Raw genomic sequence first — 19,779 nt, forward strand, 5'->3', positions numbered from 1 at the left:
AGCTTGATCCCTCTGTAGTTGTTGCAACTTTGAATGTCGCCATTGTTCTTGTACAATGGAATCATTGTACTGCATCACCATTCTTCGGGCATCTTAGTCGTCTTAAAGATGACATTAAAGAGTCGAGTCAACCATTCGAAACCTGCCCTGCCTGCAGCCTTCCAAAATTCCCCCGGAATCTCATCGGGCCCGGTCGCTCTTCCCTTACTCATCCTACGAACAACACCCTTAACTTCTTCAACCTTTATATTCCTACAATATCCAAAATCACGACACCTCTCGGAATACTCCAAATCTCCCAACACAATATCTCTGTCCCCTCCATCGTTCAAGAGTTTGTGGAAGTATGACTGACATCTCCGTCTAATGAGAGCGTCCTCCACTAGTACCTTACCATCCTCGCCCTTGATGCACTTCACCTGATCCAAGTTGCGCGCCTTCCTCTCCCTCGCCTTGGCTAGTCTGTACAACTTTTTATCCCCGTCTTTGTCCTCTAGTTCGGCATACAAGCGTTCAAAAGCTGCTGTCTTTGCCGCCGTAACCGCTAACTTTGCCTCCTTCCTCGCCATCTTGTACAATTCCCTATTCGTTCGCCTCTATTCATCATCCTTGATGTCTACCAACTTCGCATACGCCATTTTTTTTTCTTCCACCTTCTCTTGAACTCCTCCATTCCACCACCAGTCCCCTCGGTACCGACCACGACTACCCTTCGAGACCCCCAACACCTCTCTAGCTACTTCCCTAATGCAACTGGCCGTCCTATCCCACATATTGGTCGCCTCCCCACTACTCTCCTAGGCTCTCATAGATCTCAGCTTCTCCCCCATCTCCAGGGCACCCGTCATGGTCAAACTCCCCCATTTGATCATAGGCCTATCGTCCACGACCTTCTTTCTCTTCCTCATCTTGATTTCTAAATCCATCACCAAGAGTTTATGCTGGGTCGATAGATTCTCACTCGGGATCACCTTGCAGTCTTTACAAAGACCTTTATCTTCCTTCCTAAGGAGTAAAAAGTCTATCTGCGTCTTAGCCACCGAACTACGAAAGGTTACCAAGTGCTCCTCTTTCTTCGGGAAACTCGAATTGGCCATCATCAGCCCAAAGGCTTTTGCAAAATCCAACAGTGCAACTCCTCCTCCGTTCCTGTCCCCGAAACCACAACCTCCATGCACATCGTTATATCCCCCTGAAATTGACCCAATGTGCCCATTGAAATCTCCTCCGATGAATATCTTCTCAGTGGACGGTATACTTCCCATCATCTCGTCCAAATCCTCCCAAAAACGTCTTTTCTCCTCCTCGCTCAAGCCCGTTTGCGGCGCGTAAGCACTAATAATGTGCAAAATAAACCCTCCAACAACCAGCTTAATCGTCATCAACCTATCGCTAACTCTCTTAACCCCTACCACCTGTTCTCGTAAGTCATTATCTACTAAAATGCCTACCCCATTCCTATCCCCCGACCTACCTGAGAACCATAACTTATACTCATCCACATCTGTAGCCCTGGATCCTACCCATTTAGTCTCCTGGACACAAGCTATATTGATCCTCCTCTTCTTAAGAATCTTAACTAGTTCGATGGACTTCCCCGTTAGAGTCCCAATATTCCAAGACCCTACTCGTAGACTAGAGACTCCCTTAACCCACCTACCCCCTCTAACCCTCACCCCTATCCGAGAACATGACCCTAGTCCACCATCATCTACCAAAGCCAGTAAAGCAAATATAAACTACTCGACCAAGCAGTAATCAATACTAAAACACAAGTTAGTACTAATCTAGATGAAAGTGTAACTACTACGACAAGAACGAAATAAGTAATGCAAGAATGCAAATTAGCAGCAAGGGTAAAATACAGAGAATTAAAAAATAAAATTAAAAAACCGGAGGTACCAACTCCAGTTAGACAGAACCTGTTGACGTTGGAATCACTGTCCACTGTTCACGCCGGAATCACTGTTCACGCCGGAAACACTGTTCACGGCGGGAAGCTTGAATCTGTCGGACCAGAGAGAAGGAGAGGAGAGAAGAGAAAAGAAGAAAAGGAAGATAGGAGAAGAAGAGGAGTGGGGGTGGGTATAGGGCTGTCACAAACCCTAGGAGAGAGAAAGAGAAAACTTACCTGGGGAGGCCACCGGGAGGTTGCTGGCCGGAGTTGGGGGGTAGGGGTGGGGGTAGATGAGGGAGTTCGGGATGGGAAGAAGAAGACCGTTAGTTTCCTAGAGAGAGAGAGAATAACATATGATAATTAATTTATATGAGCAAGTGTTGGAATATTTATAAAGGAAAATAAATTTCACCATATAAGTATAAGGATACTATTATTTTTCCTATTTTGATGAAAAACAGTTTCCATAAAAAAATATTTTCCACAATTTGAAGTAACCCCAAACACTGGAAAATGTTATCCTAGGATTAAAGTGAGTGTTTTAGATTTATAAAGTTTTATGGTATTTAGATAAAAGCTGAGATGCGTTCTTTAGTAGTAATTGTAAGAGGAGCATTGGGAGTCATATGCTCATAATGTTGTGTTTTAAGACCATTAAAGGGGGAAAAAATGATATCGAGAAGATTGTAAATGGACCGAAGGTAATGGCTTTATAGAGTTTAATATGTTAAGTATATTTTTCTTAAATATTAAGGTTTTTAAAACATAGATCATTGTATACGGACTAATTAAAGGGGTGAGCGTCCGGGTATTTACGTTTTTTAAAAGGATAGGATCCTATGCCCTTTATTATATGTTGGAGTTCCTTTCTTTATATTTTTAAATAGAAATATATCACTTTTAATCACTTAATTATTGGTAAATCATGATTTTAGTTTAGTAATTTCAGACAAGTTATATTTGATCTTCAATAAATTAAAACGTGCACTTTGGTACCATTGTTTGTAAATTTTCACAAATTAATTAGCATAAATATCAACCGTTCCATCACTTAAATCACCCATTTGGCATTATGTTAAGTTTGTATATTGTTACTCATATTTAACGATAATGTAATTCTAAACGTAGTAAAAATTTGACATAGTTCCTGCTTAAGCAAAGCAAAAATACTCATTCTATGAGAATACTCTTACCAGTATCATTAAATGGTAACATAAGTCTTGGTAGTGATTTATCTACACAACTCATTAAAATACTAAACAATATTGATGAAGTCAGTTGTTATAGATTTTAATACCGGCACCGACAAAAGTAATGACAACTCTTCCTTTTAACTTAGTAATATTTTAAATTAGAGACACACCTAATCCTTATAATGGGCCTGTTTGGAAAGCCACCTGGTAATTGGAATTGGTGTAATTACTAGGGTAGTAATTACACAGCCTAGTAATTATACAGTAGTGTAATTACAACGACATGTTTGTTTGTCATAACGTAATTACAGTGTAATTACAAGCGTGCTGTTTGGTTGCACAAGTGTAATTACACAGTCAGTTTAATTTAAAAATAAAATTTAATTATAAAAAATTTAAAATTAATATTTAAAAAATATTGCCTTTATAAATGATATTAAATTAGTTATTTAATAACACATTGTTTCTTGAAAATATATTAATTAATAATCATATATTTGTAACTAATATTGTAACAAAAATAATTGATATATATTTTTCAAATTAATATTTAATTTTAATTAATTATAAAACTTAAAAGAAGACTTTTTTTGTGAGAACGTCATGGATTGGATGTTTGACAAAAAAATAATATTAATAAATATAATGCCATAACATTATTCAGATGTTTGACACAAAAAATCCATCAAATGTAAGTGAAAAATAAACAACATGCAATGTGAAAGCAAATAACTTAAAATTGAAAATATAACCTAAATTCAAAATCCAAAAGAAAAAGTTCAACATAATACTCTTATGTCAAATTCCAACATTACATAAGTAAGTTCCAACGTAACTTAAGTAAATAATTCAAAAGAAAGGAAAAATATAAGTCTATAACCCCATTCACAATGAAATTATACTTTAATAACGTCACCTGTTATATGTCAAGTTTGTTAATAACTCATTCTTTCCAATATTAAGAGGTGTAGTTTCAAATATTAGAATAATAACACGGTTATGCTAAATGAATAAAATAAAAAAATAAAAAAAATACGAGCAATTACATGGAATCACAAGAAGTAAAGGTTGGGAATGAAAAGAAAGAAAATGAAAAATAAATAATATAAAACGAAAAATACATTTTAAAAAATAAAAATAATAAAAAAGTAAAAATAAAAAAGAAATTAAAATAATAGAAATAAAAAAATATTTAAAATCAAAAAAATTAAAATAATAGAAATAAAATAAATTAAAAATAAAAATGAATTAAAGTAAAAAAAATAAACAGACTAAAAAGTAACCCTGTAATTACAGGGTGTAATTACACCCAATTCTCAGCCCCCCTTTGAGAATTAGAGAGTGTAATTACACCCTGTCAATTACACTCAATTCCCACCTAACTGTGTAATTACCTGGTCAAACAAACAGGCCAAACTGTGTAATTACACCCAATTACACTCAATTCCAATTACCTGGGTGGCTTTTCAAACATGCCCTTACCAGTATCATTAAATGGTAACATAAGTCTTGGTAGTGATTTATCTACACAACTCATTAAAATACTAAACAATATTGATGAAGTCAGTTGTTATAGATTTTAATACCGGCACCGACAAAAGTAATGACAACTCTTCCTTTTAACTTAGTAATATTTTAAATTAGAGACACACCTAATCCTTATAATGGGCCTACAGATTCCCAGGAACTATGGCTGGTGTCGCGTTGAATGTTCTTGAACCATGCAGAGGGAACATGACTATGCTAAATCGCACGTGTTTGTGTGGTGTCAAACCTTGCCCATAAGCAACCCATCTCTCTTTGGGTGAGTTTGGAGGGAGAAAAATATGCAATTTTTTTTGTATTATTTTATTTTTTAATTGATCAAAATTTATTTTATTTGAAATTATAGTTCATTAAATTTTTTAAAAAAAATCTGAGGGAAGTTAAAAATAAATAAATCATAAGTAGTATTCTACATCTCCGCATCGATCCTCCAAAACACTTCATCACACTTCCACCCACCAAAGCCCTCACCCCTACCTCCATGCCGCCTTACTCCACATGTATATAAAAATGCTTTTTGTAACATTGTTTTCTGCATACTTATCAAACATCATAAAATAAGTAAGAAGAAACATTACTCTGTTTGTCTTATTTAACTGTCGCTTTAGCTCTTTACGTCCATTAAAAAAATAATAACTATAATGTATAGTTTATAAGTTATCCCTATTTAATATGGATAGATTGATCTTTCCTCTTAAATATTGTGTATATTTCTATTTCTTTAATGTTAAGGGTATAATTAGAAATAATTATCTAGTTCAGTTTTGAATTTCTAATGTGACAATAGTTTGGGATAGTTTTATTGAGCTTATAAACAACAACAAACAGTGTAATTCTACAAGTGAAGTCTGGAAAAGTAAGTATGTACGCTGATCTTACCCCTACCTTGAAAAGGTAGAGAGATTGTTTCCGGTAGATGACCCTCTACATTTAAAATAGAACGAAGGAAATATTCTCCATGAAACATTTTCGGTCGAAAACATTTTTTCTTCCTAACATACGCACCATTTATGTCTTTTAACTTTTTTCCGCTAGCACTATATCTCGATCTTGATGTGTACTTAAATTAAGTCCTGATTTTCACTAAATGCAACCGAAAAATCTAATTTGTCTCTTATCTCGTTGAATAAAGGGGGAAAAAAAAAGGAGAAGATGGATTTCCTTTTGAATTTGTATATGTTTATATTTAGAGGCTGAGTTAGTTTTAGCATAATGTGGGTAAACAGAGTAGATTCAATTTACAGTTATTTATTATTCCACTGACATTTTGCATTTTCAATGAAGAAAATCCTATATTATAGGATAACCAATGCCTAGCTAACTTCTGATACCATGGCAGCAGAATAAAGCAAAATTTAAAGTTGTCTAAGACAAGTCCAAGCTGTGTTTAATACTACTTAGATCTTCGCAGTTTATCTTTCCAAGAAAAAAAAAGTTTAATTGTTGAAATTTAGAAAACAAACTAACGTTTTCAACTTTTGGTCTAATTTTTATTAACATATACTCCCTCCATCCCATAATATGTGTCATCTTAGCCAAATTTTTTTGTCCCATAATAAGTGTCACCTTAGAAAACCAAGACATAAATTGACTAATTTTTTCCAATTTTACCCTTAGACAATAAAATAACATCTAAATGATGATTGAAAAAGCTACATAATAACTTGGTATTGTTGGATTTTCAATGTCAAAAGGTTTACTTCTTGTTCATGCTCTAATCAAAAGGTAAAAATAATTTATTTTTATTATATAGGGTAATGTGGTAAACTTCATATTGTATTATTGGTTGCTTAATATGCGTATTTTTGGCTAAAGTGACACTTATCATGAGACGGAGGGAGTACTTTGGATAAGTTTTTTTTTTTTTTTTTTTTAATACCCCTCCCCCCAGGAGTTTTCCCTTTTGTTCCCTTGGTGACTCGAACTCGCAACCTTCGGGTTAAAAGTAGAGGGCGCTTACCATCTGAGCAACCCCCTCTTGTCTACTTTGGATAAGTTTTCGGTCTAGCCTTCACGTGTTTTTGTTTTTGTTTTTCATATAACAAATAAACCGGTCAATCTCGATCGTTCTCTTAAAAAGGACAATGCAAGAATACAATGATAAATAGTTGAAGAGATGGGGAGTTTTGTCATTACGTATCTTGCCCGTACTTTTTAGTTCTTTTACTATCAACAGAGAGGGGAAATAAAAAGAAGAGTTTACCATGAAAAGTTAGCCCATATACACACCACATGTTACCTCATCAAATCACGCCGAGAAGCCAACATACAAGTCAATCCTTCATATATCGTGTTATAACATCACACAACTATGTAAAGACTGCTATCATTACATAGTCCAACCTTTTATTTGCTTCTCTCTTCATGTTGTTATTTTCGTACTATGTACGTTTTTTGTTCACAGAATATGACCCTTAAATGGATTCAAGCCTCAAATCACGCTTAGATAATTATCGTTTTGTAACTTGTAAAATATACATCCCTCTCTTTGTTGGAATGGAAGAGCTTAACCAAGCCGGGTGTATACAATAAACCAATGAACACAAAACATGTGTCTTGCCTATATACACCTACAGCTAAACTATATTAAGTGATGTGTATTTTTCAATTGAGCATTTAACAATCAAGGTATTGCTTGATTTGGTGTGTATGTCCCATGTGAGTAAGAATTTACCCCTACCTTGTACCATTTATGAAGTTGCAACTCAACTCTACCGATTCTCTTATTTTTATTTAAATTGTTAAAGTTCTAAATTAAATTAAATTCATTTAATAAATATCCTAACTATAGTTAAAGGAATATGTTATAAAAAAAACAATTTTAACGTTGATAGAAAGAACAATCAATTTCACTTTATCCTCTTAACATCTAAGGGTCAGGAAACAATATCCCTTCACACGTTGAATTGAAACAGTAACCCCTTATACTATTTCCCAGTGAAATTTGTTTTCTAGACAAAACTACCAAAATATATCTCTTATTTATTAGATATAAGCTGTCTATATATTTGCATAAATGTAAGTACTCAAATAAAATGCCGATTGATTTCATGTAACCAAGCATTTCTTCCATAACCCTCGACAAGACTAAATGATTTCCAGCTAATGAATTTCTAACGTGAACCATGAGTTACGTTCAAGACATATTTTTTGAACTAACATAAATCAACAAACAAAAGTTGGAAGAAGGGAAACATCCTAGCAATTTGCAATAAGAAAAATCTCACCCACATCACTTTCAACATAAATATTTGTTTAATCAGAATATTTATGTATTAAAGCACAGTTGAAGTGTTCAATGTTTTTTGCTGTTTATCAACAGGTTAAGTAGTTTTGACATAATAAACTTAAAATCTATGATTAACTCAAATTACTACTGAAATTTAGAATTTCAACTTAAGGTTTAACTTATGTTTTAGGAATCCTAATTACTTTTTCCCATCAAAGTTGGAGACTTAAATTATTAATGAAATTTAGAATATTAAACAAGGTTTAAATTTTATTTTGGAGGAATGGAATGTCAATTATATTGTTACCAAAGTTTATTTTGGAGAAATGTCAACCATGTTACCAAAGTTAGAGATTACATTGATTGCTTATATTATTTTAATCTAGATCTTTAACATTTAAACAAAAAATTTATTTTTTTTGAAATTTTTGAAGTTAGAGTTAGAGTTGTGTTTGACCATAGTTTTTGAAATTATGGTGTAAAAAAGTGAAAAAATTTTAAAAAATAAGTTTTTCTTATTTTTGATATTGAGTTGTATTCTGAATTTTTATGGCCAAACGCTAAAAATAAAAAAAATAAAAAAAAATTCCGGAAAAAGTGAATAATTTTTTACGGCAAACGGCTGCTAGTTTAAGCAAGCCCCTGTTTAGAGCATAAATAGCAATTGGAAGTAGCTCTGTTTACAAAAAAGAAAGAAAGGGTGACCGTCTTCTCTGTAGTCTGTTCAGACACAAAAAGCAGAGTAGACAGCTCAACTACAGCTTGTGAGCCCATTTCAGCATCTTCTAATCTCTTCATTAGATTAATCTAAAGTGAGAAAGAGAAGAAAAAGAACTACACAGAAGAGTTTCCATTGAAAGAAAGAAAAGAAAAGTTAGGAGTAACTTAATAGTGTTAGATCTGTCATCTCATCTGCATACTCATATTTTAGTGTTACAGGTAGAGAAACAGAGTTGAAGGTAAGATGAGGAGCTTTTGGTGGTCTTTAATGGTCTTATTCCTATTGGGTTTCTCCAATGGAGAAAGTCCATATAGATTCTATACTTGGAATGTTACTTATGGTGATATCTATCCTCTTGGTGTCAAGCAACAGGTACTACTTGTGTTCTCTTAATCTTTTTTCTGTTTTTAAGATTATTGGTTAATGGGGTTGGAAACTCTGTACTTTGTTTACTCTATTTTTTTGGCTGTCAATATCAAGAAATGCTTTGGATTTGAAATATGTGCATTGTTTTAACTCTTTTCATGTGAGGAGATTATTTCTGTATATTTCAGGGGATATTGATAAATGGGCAATTTCCAGGACCCCCAATTGAGTGTGTCACCAATGACAATGTGATTGTCAGTGTTTTCAACAATCTGACTGAACCATTTCTCTTGTCCTGGTGAGCACTTATTTCCCTATGCATATTTGAATGAACTGCTTAGTCTCGAATCTGTTTATGTTACATGTAGAAAATCAGGACGATAATGTTCTACAGCAGTGTCTGAGTTGCTGTCTTAATGTACATTAGATATGTTACTCTCATTATATCATATTTTAATGTAGTCTCTTGACCGATTTTGAATTATCTGCATAGGGTATTGCTTAATCCTGAAGAAATGGCTTTCACTTTCAAAAATGATAAATAGATCTGAAACTCCTTGAAGTTATTCAAATGCGTATGAAAGTATTGAATAACATATTCATCATTCTCTAAGCAATTTGGCGCACTTTCCTTTTTTACTTTGTTCCAAAAAGAAATGTCACATTTATATAATTAGAAATAACTTAACTTTAAAATTCACCTTTTAGCCTTAATGAAACGACTCACAGTCACACGAATAGTTAAAGCTGTTTTAAGTCCAAAAGAAAATGTCACGTCTATATAATTAGAAATAACTTAACTTTAAAATTCACTTTTTACCCTTAATGAAACGACTTACAGCCACACAAATATTTAATGCTGTTTTAAGCCACAAATTTCAAATGTTTTCCTTTTGGGACTACTTACCTGTGAAGAAATGGCTTTCACTTTCATAAATAACAACCAGATCTGGAACTCGTGGAAGTCTTGAATAATATATTCATCAGCTGAGATTCTCTAATATTTAGTCATGACTAAGCAATTTGGAACTATTGGATTGTTTTGTCTCTTGGTAATTATGCCTCATTCTGTTTCATGTTTGTCATCTGCCTGGATAGTGAACAAAACCTCAATGAACACCTGAAGTTCCAGCATATATAATTAATAAGAATACAAAATCGACTATTGGGCAGGAATGGAATTCAACAGAGGAGGAACTCATGGCAAGATGGAGTTTATGGGACTAACTGTCCAATCCCACCAGGCCAGAATTTCACATATGTCCTACAAGTTAAGGACCAGATTGGCAGTTTCTTCTATTTCCCATCACTCGCTATGCACAGAGCTGCTGGAGGTTATGGTGGCATTAAAATAGATAGTCGTCCGTTGATTCCTGTTCCTTTTCCTCCACCTGCTGGTGAATACACCATATTGGTTGGTGACTGGTTCAAGCAAAATCACACTGTGAGTAGCGTATAAATACATATTCTTGAAACATTTTGTGGATCCGTTAAGACTCTGAATCTTATTGCACATATCACAGGATCTTAAGGCAATTTTAGATGGAGGAAGTGATCTTCCCTTCCCTGATGGCCTTCTAATGAACGGCCGTGGGTCCAATGGTTTAACTTTCACAGTTAATCAAGGTGATCAGACTATTTATTTGCATTAACTCTTGCAAAATAAACACCGCATTTCTTGCTTTTACATTGCAGTGACTAAGAATTTTCTTTCCAGGCAGGACTTACAGATTCAGGATTTCCAATGTTGGCCTCACAACAGCAATAAATTTTAGAATTCAGGGGCACAAGATGGTCTTAGTTGAAGCAGAAGGGACTCACACCCTACAAAACACCTACGAGTCGCTTGATATCCATTTGGGTCAGTCCTATTCTGTATTGGTCACAATGGACCAACCGGGACAGGACTATTACATTGTTGCCTCAACACGGTTCACTTCACCAGTACTAACAACAACATCAATTCTTCACTATAGCAACTCAGCAGGAAGTGTTTCTGGGCCTGCCCCAGGTGGACCAACAATTGAGATTGATTGGTCTCTCAATCAGGCTCGATCTGTTAGGTACATTGTGAATTTTTGCTGAATGGAGATCAGAAACTGCCTGCATGCTTGTCCTTTTGTTCTCTGTGAGATTGGGATTTTTTCATTTTTGGCCCGTCGGCTGAAATGAATTACAGGCGCTAGCCAAATATACAAAACTTATATACTGATTATTTATATGTATCTATATATATATATAAATACACACAAACACACAAAACCTATACATTTATTGGTTGTTATTCTTTTGAGTGGTCTAAAAATGTAATTATGCCACTTTTGAGTGCAGGCAAAATTTGTCAGCAAGTGGTCCAAGGCCAAATCCGCAAGGTTCTTATCACTATGGGTTGGTTAACACCACGCGAACAATTAGATTGGCAAGTTCTGCTCCAGTGATCAATGGTAAACAGAGGTTTGCTGTCAACAGTGTGTCGTTCATTCCAGCAGACACACCACTCAAACTTGCAGACTACTTCAACATTTCCGGGGTATTCAACCTTGGCAGCATCCCGGATAACCCTACTGGAGGTGGTGGTTACCTCCAGACTTCTGTCATGGCTGCTGATTTTAGAGCCTACGTCGAAGTTGTGTTCGAGAATCCAGAAGACATTGTGCAGTCATGGCACATTGATGGGCATATCTTCTTTGTTGTAGGGTAAGTTCGTTCATTTCAGCTAGAAAGGAAAAGAAATGAAAATATAAGGGACAAAAAGCTGTTGGAGTAATGTTTTTGAGGGTTATGCCTTTGAGTTAACTTCCATACAATGACGTCAGGTCGCTAAAAGAATAACTACCGTCAGACTTCTCTATAACAGCATAACAACATTTTACTATAACGGTCAAGTTCTTTTTTGAACTGATTTTTCATGTTATGTCATATGTTCTCTATAACAACATTTTACTATAACAACCAAAAAATATCCAGACAAACGATGCTGTTATAGTCATATAGAAGTTTGACCGTAAATGTAACCGTCCATAATAAGTGAGACTAGTAACACAAAAGTAAGACAGTTAACCTCTACAATTGGTTAAAATACGCTAATAGTGTATATAAATTAAATCCTACGCCTTTAGTTTGTTAACACTGATTATATGAACAGGATGGATGGTGGACAATGGTCACCTGCAAGCAGATCGAACTACAACTTGAGAGATGGAATTTCGCGTTGCACAATTCAGGTATTTCCCAAATCCCAACTAAACTTTTCAAGTTCAAGTTCGACAAAGTTCATCAGCTTCCTTTTATGTGTGTTTTCAACATTTCTTTTCCTTAACTCGGTGATCAACAGGTATATCCAAAGTCATGGACAGCCCTATACATGCCATTGGACAATGTGGGAATGTGGAACATCAGATCAGAAAACTGGGCTCGCCAGTACTTAGGACAGCAATTCTACCTTCGTGTTTATTCGCCAGCCAATTCATGGAGAGATGAGTATCCAATTCCAAAGGGTGCTCTTCTCTGTGGCCGAGCAGCAGGTCGGAGGACTCGCCCACTCTAATTAAGGAATGAACCATCAGCTTAACAGTCACGAAAGGGTGACTGGTCTTATTTGTTAGTATGAGAGCTGTGACAAACAATTCTAAAGGGGAAGCAGCAGAATCTGCTCTTTTTGAGCACTTCGTTTTTCTTTCTTGCCCATTTAAAATGTTATCTTATTCCATTTTAGGATTACTTTTGAGATTCTTGATTGCAGCATGAGAGGAAAAGTAATGTGTATTCCTCCAAGTTCATTTTGTGCAACTCAATTCATAAAGTTGCTTCCATTTATTCATCCATTCTTGATTATCCTCTGATGCTTGTATAATTCGTTTTCAATGCTTCATACTAGGCATTCAAAATTAGCCCATAAGAATATGACTCGTCCAACTCGTGCAGCTCAGCTCATTTTATCCCAACTCATGTCAGCCCATCATAAAATCGAGCGGGTCATTTGCTCTTATGCTCCTCTTTTGTGGCGGTCTTTAATTTTTGCGCTTCAAATCGGACTTATGCCCTTATGCCCCTATAGGCATAACTTCGATTTTGATGGATAAAAATTAAAGGCCAACCCATCTGAAGGTAAAAAATTAAAGACCAACCCATTTGAAGGGCAAACCGTGCAATTACTTCGATATTTAGCCCAAATTAATTTGCCCAAATCCAGCCAAACCCACCCGTTTGACACCCCTACTTCTTATGTAGTACTGCTCTATTTGCTTGATTATCTCTTGTTTTATATAAGGCTCTGAATTATGCTTGACCTTTCAATCTTTTACACTAGCAAACTCAGGATTCAATGGCCCTGGGTGTTCACCTTTAAAACAACAAAAAAATCAATTGTTTTGAGTCAGTTTCAAACTCTACTCCTTCATAGCTTAGTCTATGGCCTGTGACCTTTTAACCAAAACATCAAGTTCTTTTATTGTTCCCTAGGTGCTATTTAATATTTTATATCAAAATTTAATATTTTCTATATATAGAGTATTCGCTGCCATTAATGGATACTCGGGCACAAAAAATTAATACACATGGATCCGCCCCCGTTTTTTCATTGTTGTGATGTAAAACCACTAAAAGACAATGATACAATAGCAAAATTCCAACTGGTTTTTTTCTTTCAATATTGATAAAAGCGCTCTAATTTTGACTTTTAAAACAACTATCAATTGTTTTCATTTTAATTTCATCTCTTCATTTTAATATACTCTTTCCAATAAATTTTTAAAAGAACCGACTCCTTTTTCAATTTGAAAATTAGTTAAAAAAAAAATAATATCATGCTATCATCAATGAAAAACTTTTATAGTCGGTAACATATTTAGAATCACAAATTTTAAAAGTGGTTAAATTTTGAGTTGTTATAAAAGAGCACAAATAAAAGGCAGAGTCCCTTGTTGTAAAGCGCGTCAAAAAATAGTTGGGCAAAATATATCTATTTTAAGTAAGAAAAGTAAAGTGGGGAGCGGGCTGTCTGTCTTCATACTTCATTCTTAAGTTTACTCTTCAAAAGTACTACTCTCTCTGCTCTTCAAAAGTACACTCACTTCACTGAATCGAAGACACACAAGAAATATGGGAAAAGGTTGGAGGTCTTATTGGTTGCCTGTAATAGTGGTGGTGGTGATGTTACTTCATGTAAATGTCATCAATGGGGACGACCCTTATAGGTTTTATACTTGGAATGTCACATATGGTGATATTTACCCTCTGGGTGTCAAACAACAGGTATTCTCTTTTGACCTTGCTACTTGTTATATGCTGAAATCCTATGTAGCTAGAATTTTCCAAAAATGTTGCCTGCACCCGTGTTGAATTCTTGAAAAATGCACTATTTTTAGAGGATCTGACATGCACTGGTCCGAGCAACATACTAGAAACCTGTAGTTATAAGAGTGATTTAAGTCATCTTAGTAAAGTTAATTGTCTCTGTCTGTTTATCTCTGTTTCGCAACAGAGGGATATTGGATTTTTTCTTTGGTGCTGGTACAGACAGCTTCTTTTTTATATTTTTTTGTTTAAAAATGGCAGGGGATATTAATAAATGGGCAATTTCCAGGACCAACTATTGACTGTGTGACCAATGACAACTTGATTATCAATGTTTTCAACAACTTGGATGAGCCCTTTCTCATTTCTTGGTAATTGCTCATGCTTTGCATTCCTATATTTTTGTTCTTATGGTTTTACTAATTGAATGGTAACCGCTTGCTTATTATGAATTCTTTTTTCCCTTGTGATAGTTAATACTCCTACTTTTTGTTGAGGGCTGCACTTTTAAGTTTTATGTACACAACATAGTGTTGTCTTTATGTATCATTATGGGCTCTGTATCCCCTTCTGCAACTTCATGGACACTATGTACATTGAGATCTTTTCTTACTTTTTTTATTTTTTCCTGTATAATGTTAGATTATCAAAGGATATGCTACCTTATGTCGTGTGTACCCTCTTAAAGTTGATTATTATATACAAATATATATGCTTACAAAATGATTTCTGCATCTTCATTATTTAAACAAAGATTTCCTAATAGGTTATCTAGCTCACTTATAAGTGGCATATCACTTAGTTCCAATTTGACAATATTATTTGAACAAAGATTTCCTAGTAGGTTATCTAGGTCACTTATAAGTGGCATATCACTGGGTTCCAATTTGACAATCTCTTTCATTATGATGATCTGATAGTTCCCCACCATATTGATTGGCGCTACAAATTTGTTCTGTTGAATAACATGCATGGAATGATTTCAATTCAGGAATGGCGTCGAGCAAAGGAGAAATTCATGGCAGGATGGAGTATATGGTACTAATTGTCCCATTCCACCAGGCCAAAACTTCACTTATGTTCTCCAAGTCAAAGATCAGATTGGTAGTTTCTACTACTTCCCTTCCCTTGCCTTCCACAAAGCAGCAGGAGGATTCGGTAGCATAAATATCGCCAGCCGCCCCAGGATTCCCGTTCCATTTCCTCCTCCTGCTGGAGAGTTCTACATACTCACTGGAGATTGGTTCAAACAAAACCACACTGTGAGCCTGTGCACTTCCAACAAATTTTATTTAAATCTTATCATTAAGTTTGGTCACTAAGGGAATTCATTTTCTGATAATCCATGTGCTTATTTGCATTTTATAGGACCTCAAAGCAATTTTGGACGTTGGGCATGATCTTCCCTTCCCTGACGGGCTCCTTATCAATGGACGTGGATCAAATGGTTATACGTTCACCGTGGATCAAGGTCACCTTTAATCAGACATAGTCCTATCAATTTTTTGGCTGTGTACTTTTTTTTGGCAAATAAGGGAACATTTTATTCACCAAGTATACTGTACAGCTCAAGAAAAACAAACAAAAAAGAAAAAAAGAGTATAAGAACATCCAGAAGACTGGGTTATAACTTCCCAGCTTCACTTCTCTACATCAAAACTTCCTTGCTATGCCTCTACTAACTATGGGTAAAAATTCAAGCTAGCTATTCTTCTATTCAATCTACTCCTCAAAGTCCCTCTCTGGTGAACCTCTTGTATGATGAGCTTCACAATTGCATCTTCACTTCTCTGCTTATGTTGAAAAATTCTCGCATTTCTCTCCTGCCAGATATGGTAAATAGCCCCAGCCAATGTCATCTTGTAAATCTCTGCATGATCACTCTTGCCTTTGCAATGCCCTATAGCCCAATCAACTTCACCTTGCCAATCTAAAACCTGTCTGGTAATTCCTTGCCATTGTAGCAACCTTCTCCACACACCTGATGAGATAACACAGTCAAAAAACAAGTGGGACACTGTTTCATTGGTGTTAACGCAATGAGGACAGTGTGCATCTTCTAATACATCCCAATGAGCTAGCCTGTCCTTGGTGAGTAACCTTCCATATATAGCTAGCAGCCTAGCCTCACCACTAAAATCCATTTGGGAGATCCCAAGTTGTGGCATACTAGATTCTTCCAAGGTACATTCTGAAAAGTTCCTCTGAGCTGTAAATACAATCTCTGGATTGAGAAGTTGTTCATTTGTATTACTTCACCCTCCATATAGCCTGCATCTTCCAACCTTTTGGTGGCTTTTAATATCTTCTGAATTAACCAAGATGCATTCTTCCTTACCTCTCCCCATAGTGATCCTCCTTTTCCATAATAAATGTGAACCCATTGAACCCACAACTTATCTTTCTTGGAGCATAGATTCCTGTTGCTGTATACTTCTCTTTCTGTTAATCTGATACATATATATATATATATATATATATATATATATATATATATATATATATATATATATATATATATATACATATATATATCCTCTTTTTTGGGCTTTTTTCATTTTTGGCCCATTGGCTGAAATTAATTATGGGCGCTAGCCAACATTGATTATGCATATTATGTGTATATTATATGTCTATTCTGTATATACAATATGTATGTTATATGTATATTTATACTTAATATACAAAACCTATACATTTGCTGGCTATTATTCTTTTGAATGATCTACAAATGTAGTTATCCCTTCTTCTTTTTTTCTCGGTTCCAGGCAAGACTTACAGATTCAGGATATCAAATCTCGGGTTCACGACTTCCGTAAATTTCAGAATCCAGGGGCATAAGATGATGGTAGTTGAAGTAGAAGGGACTCACACTGTGCAAAATACATATGATTCCCTTGATATCCATTTGGGACAGTCCTATTCTGTGTTGTTAACAGCAGATCAACCTGCACATGATTACTATATAGTTGTCTCGACGCGTTTCACATCTCAAGTTCTCACAACTACGTCTACTCTTCGTTATAGTAACTCAGCAGGAAGTGTTTCTGGCCCTCCTCCTGGTGGACCAACAACTGAAATCGATTGGTCTCTTAATCAGGCCCGATCTCTCAGGTGCATCTCTCTTTACTTTGATATCAATGATAGTAACTAGAAATAAATGGAGGGATAACTACATTTTTGGACCACTCAAAAGAATAATAGCCAGACAATATTTATGTTTTGTATATTAAGTTTAAATATACATAAATTATATACACAAAATAAACATATAATATACATAATCAGTATATAGGTTTTCTATATTTTGGATAGCACCCATAATTAATTTCGGTCAACCGGCCAAAAATGGAAAAATACTCTTCTTGTTGCAGAGTACTAAATAAGCTTCCATTTGAATTGCTAGATGAACAAAGTTCCTAACTCATTAGGTCATGTAAACTGTTGCTTTGTGCCATTAGTTCCCAATCATATGCTATGCAAAATTTTGTTTTCTTGGTTGTTTAACACCTATGCTTGTATGGTAACAGGCGTAATCTATCAGCTAGTGGACCGAGACCTAACCCCCAGGGTTCCTACCACTATGGACTGATTAACACCACGCGCACAATTAGACTTGCGAATTCAGCTCCAATCATCAATGGGAAGCAAAGATATGCTATCAATAGCGTGTCGTTTATTCCAGCAGATACACCGCTTAAACTTGCTGATCACTTCAATATTCCCGGGGTCTTTACCCTTGGAAGCATTCCAGATAGCCCTACTGGTGGTGGTGCTTACCTTCAGACATCCGTTATGGCTGCTGATTTTCGAGCTTATACTGAGGTTATCTTTGAAAATTTAGAAGACAGTGTTCAGTCTTACCACATTGACGGACACCATTTTTTCGTCGTGGGGTGAGTTTCTAAAATTGAAATCTTGTATGTTAAACTTAACTCCAAATTCTTTATCTATACAATATCTAACTCTATGAAATAAACAGGATGGGTGGAGGAGAATGGACTCCTGCAAGCAGATTAACATACAATTTAAGGGACACGATTTCTCGTTCAACTGTTCAGGTAACTTAATTGCATAATTACATTTTTGGACCGCTCCAAAAAATTATAGCCATCAAATGTATAGGTTTTGTATATTAAGTATAAATATACATATAATACATATTGTATACATATAATATACATAATCAGTGTATTGGTTTTGTATATTTTGTATACATAATAGTATGTAAATTGATTATTATACCTATAATCAAATCACATCTTTTCGACTAATTTCTGAAATTAAGCACTTAGTTGGTTTGCAATTTGATCATGATTGATAGGTGTACCCCAAGTCTTGGACTGCGCTATACATGCCATTAGACAATGTGGGAATGTGGAATATAAGGTCTCAGAATTGGGCTCGCCAATATTTAGGCCAGCAATTTTATCTGCGAGTTTATTCACCAGCAAATTCATTGAGAGATGAATATCCAATTCCCAACAATGCCCTTCGTTGTGGAAGAGCAGCAAATAGATGAACTCTGCACCAATAATTATAACAACCTGCAGAATTGTTATATGTAGGTGGCTAGAATCATACTATTTATTACATTTAAATAGGGCCATTCTGCATATTACAAGTGCAGGTGGACTCAGTTTTTCTTTTATATCTATTGTTTTGGCTTCAAGTAGTTGTTACTGATGTGCTCATTGAAATAATCCAATTCTTGATTTTATTCACTTATCTTTGGCTTCAGTGATTTTTCCTTGTAATCAATATAATTTCCTTTGTTTTCACATGTTTGGCAGGAGCCCGAAAATATTCGTACTTACACTTTTCTGTCAAACGAATGATGGAATTGGGTAGAATTTTGAGTTAACGAGTTCTGAACCGTAGAATAGGCAGCTTCCCAAGTTCTGAATAAATTATTTATACAAATTAAGTGAATTTCTTAACGGAAGTACAAAATTTTGGCTAAAACTATCAACTAACAAGAATTCTACCACCTCCCTTGGAGTTATGAGTGCAAGGTAAAAAGCATGTGCATTAGAACACAAATTACATTTAAAGAATGCATAAAAATATAAATCACCATTCTTAAACTAAATACGTTTAGATTCATGCTTGAAAACCATAATCACAAAAATGTTCAAATCCCTAAAGATGTCCTGTAAAGGGGACAAAAGGAGTACTAAGGATTCGCCAAATATGAAACTGATCATAGTGAGTTATAATGATCTTGGCTCGTAATATTTTTTGAGAAACTGGAAGATTTTTATTAATCATATTGTTCCAGAATAATACAGTCCATACTGATGTCTATTAGGATATTTTGATTGCCCATACCAGTTGGCATATATTACAAACACTATGCTATAGGTATTTAATTAAAAAAGTCATTCCTTCACGATCATCGACTAGTTTAATTTTGGTGCAACAAAAACAAGAGGACCAACAAAATGAATAATTAATATTGTTAAACTTGAACTGGTTGGAAGCTTGCTTAATTAGCTACTAGATGTGCCACATCATTTCAAAGTTATGTCTA

The 19,779-nt window shown here is 35.0% G+C and overlaps 2 protein-coding genes across 3 annotated transcripts; both read left to right on the top strand.

The window, feature by feature from the left end:
* The first annotated feature begins 8,523 nt into the window (after positions 1-8,523).
* Positions 8,524-12,785, top strand: LOC132617162 (L-ascorbate oxidase homolog). Of its 2 annotated transcripts, XM_060332110.1 has the most exons (9): positions 8,524-8,628; positions 8,804-8,957; positions 9,140-9,249; positions 10,125-10,395; positions 10,475-10,577; positions 10,669-11,014; positions 11,283-11,648; positions 12,097-12,175; positions 12,286-12,785. In XM_060332110.1, the coding sequence occupies exons 2-9, from the start codon at positions 8,829-8,831 to the stop codon at positions 12,496-12,498; spliced, it is 1,617 nt and encodes a 538-aa protein (XP_060188093.1). In that variant the 5' UTR covers positions 8,524-8,628; positions 8,804-8,828; the 3' UTR covers positions 12,499-12,785. The 2 variants fall into 2 exon arrangements, with proteins under 2 accessions (XP_060188093.1, XP_060188092.1); XM_060332109.1 differs by having other exon boundaries at positions 8,536-8,957.
* A 1,042-nt stretch (positions 12,786-13,827) lies between these two features.
* Positions 13,828-18,974, top strand: LOC132617475 (L-ascorbate oxidase homolog). The gene is made up of 8 exons (XM_060332474.1): positions 13,828-14,204; positions 14,508-14,617; positions 15,238-15,508; positions 15,615-15,717; positions 17,015-17,360; positions 17,777-18,142; positions 18,229-18,307; positions 18,571-18,974. The coding sequence occupies exons 1-8, from the start codon at positions 14,052-14,054 to the stop codon at positions 18,766-18,768; spliced, it is 1,626 nt and encodes a 541-aa protein (XP_060188457.1). The 5' UTR covers positions 13,828-14,051; the 3' UTR covers positions 18,769-18,974.
* The last annotated feature ends 805 nt before the right edge of the window (positions 18,975-19,779 follow it).

This window comes from Lycium barbarum, chromosome 11, assembly GCF_019175385.1.
Source record: "Lycium barbarum isolate Lr01 chromosome 11, ASM1917538v2, whole genome shotgun sequence".
NCBI classification, from domain to species: Eukaryota; Viridiplantae; Streptophyta; class Magnoliopsida; order Solanales; family Solanaceae; genus Lycium; species Lycium barbarum.

Coding starts and splice junctions, on each gene's coding strand:
- LOC132617162 (XM_060332110.1), top strand. CDS start 8,829: ATGAGGAGCTTTTGGTGGTCTTTAATGGTCTTATTCCTATTGGGTTTC. Junction 11,015..11,282: donor AATCAGGCTCGATCTGTTAG/GTACATTGTGAA, acceptor TTTTGAGTGCAG/GCAAAATTTGTCAGCAAGTG. Junction 11,649..12,096: donor CATATCTTCTTTGTTGTAGG/GTAAGTTCGTTC, acceptor TTATATGAACAG/GATGGATGGTGGACAATGGT.
- LOC132617475 (XM_060332474.1), top strand. CDS start 14,052: ATGGGAAAAGGTTGGAGGTCTTATTGGTTGCCTGTAATAGTGGTGGTG. Junction 15,509..15,614: donor GGTTCAAACAAAACCACACT/GTGAGCCTGTGC, acceptor TGCATTTTATAG/GACCTCAAAGCAATTTTGGA. Junction 15,718..17,014: donor TACGTTCACCGTGGATCAAG/GTCACCTTTAAT, acceptor TCTCGGTTCCAG/GCAAGACTTACAGATTCAGG.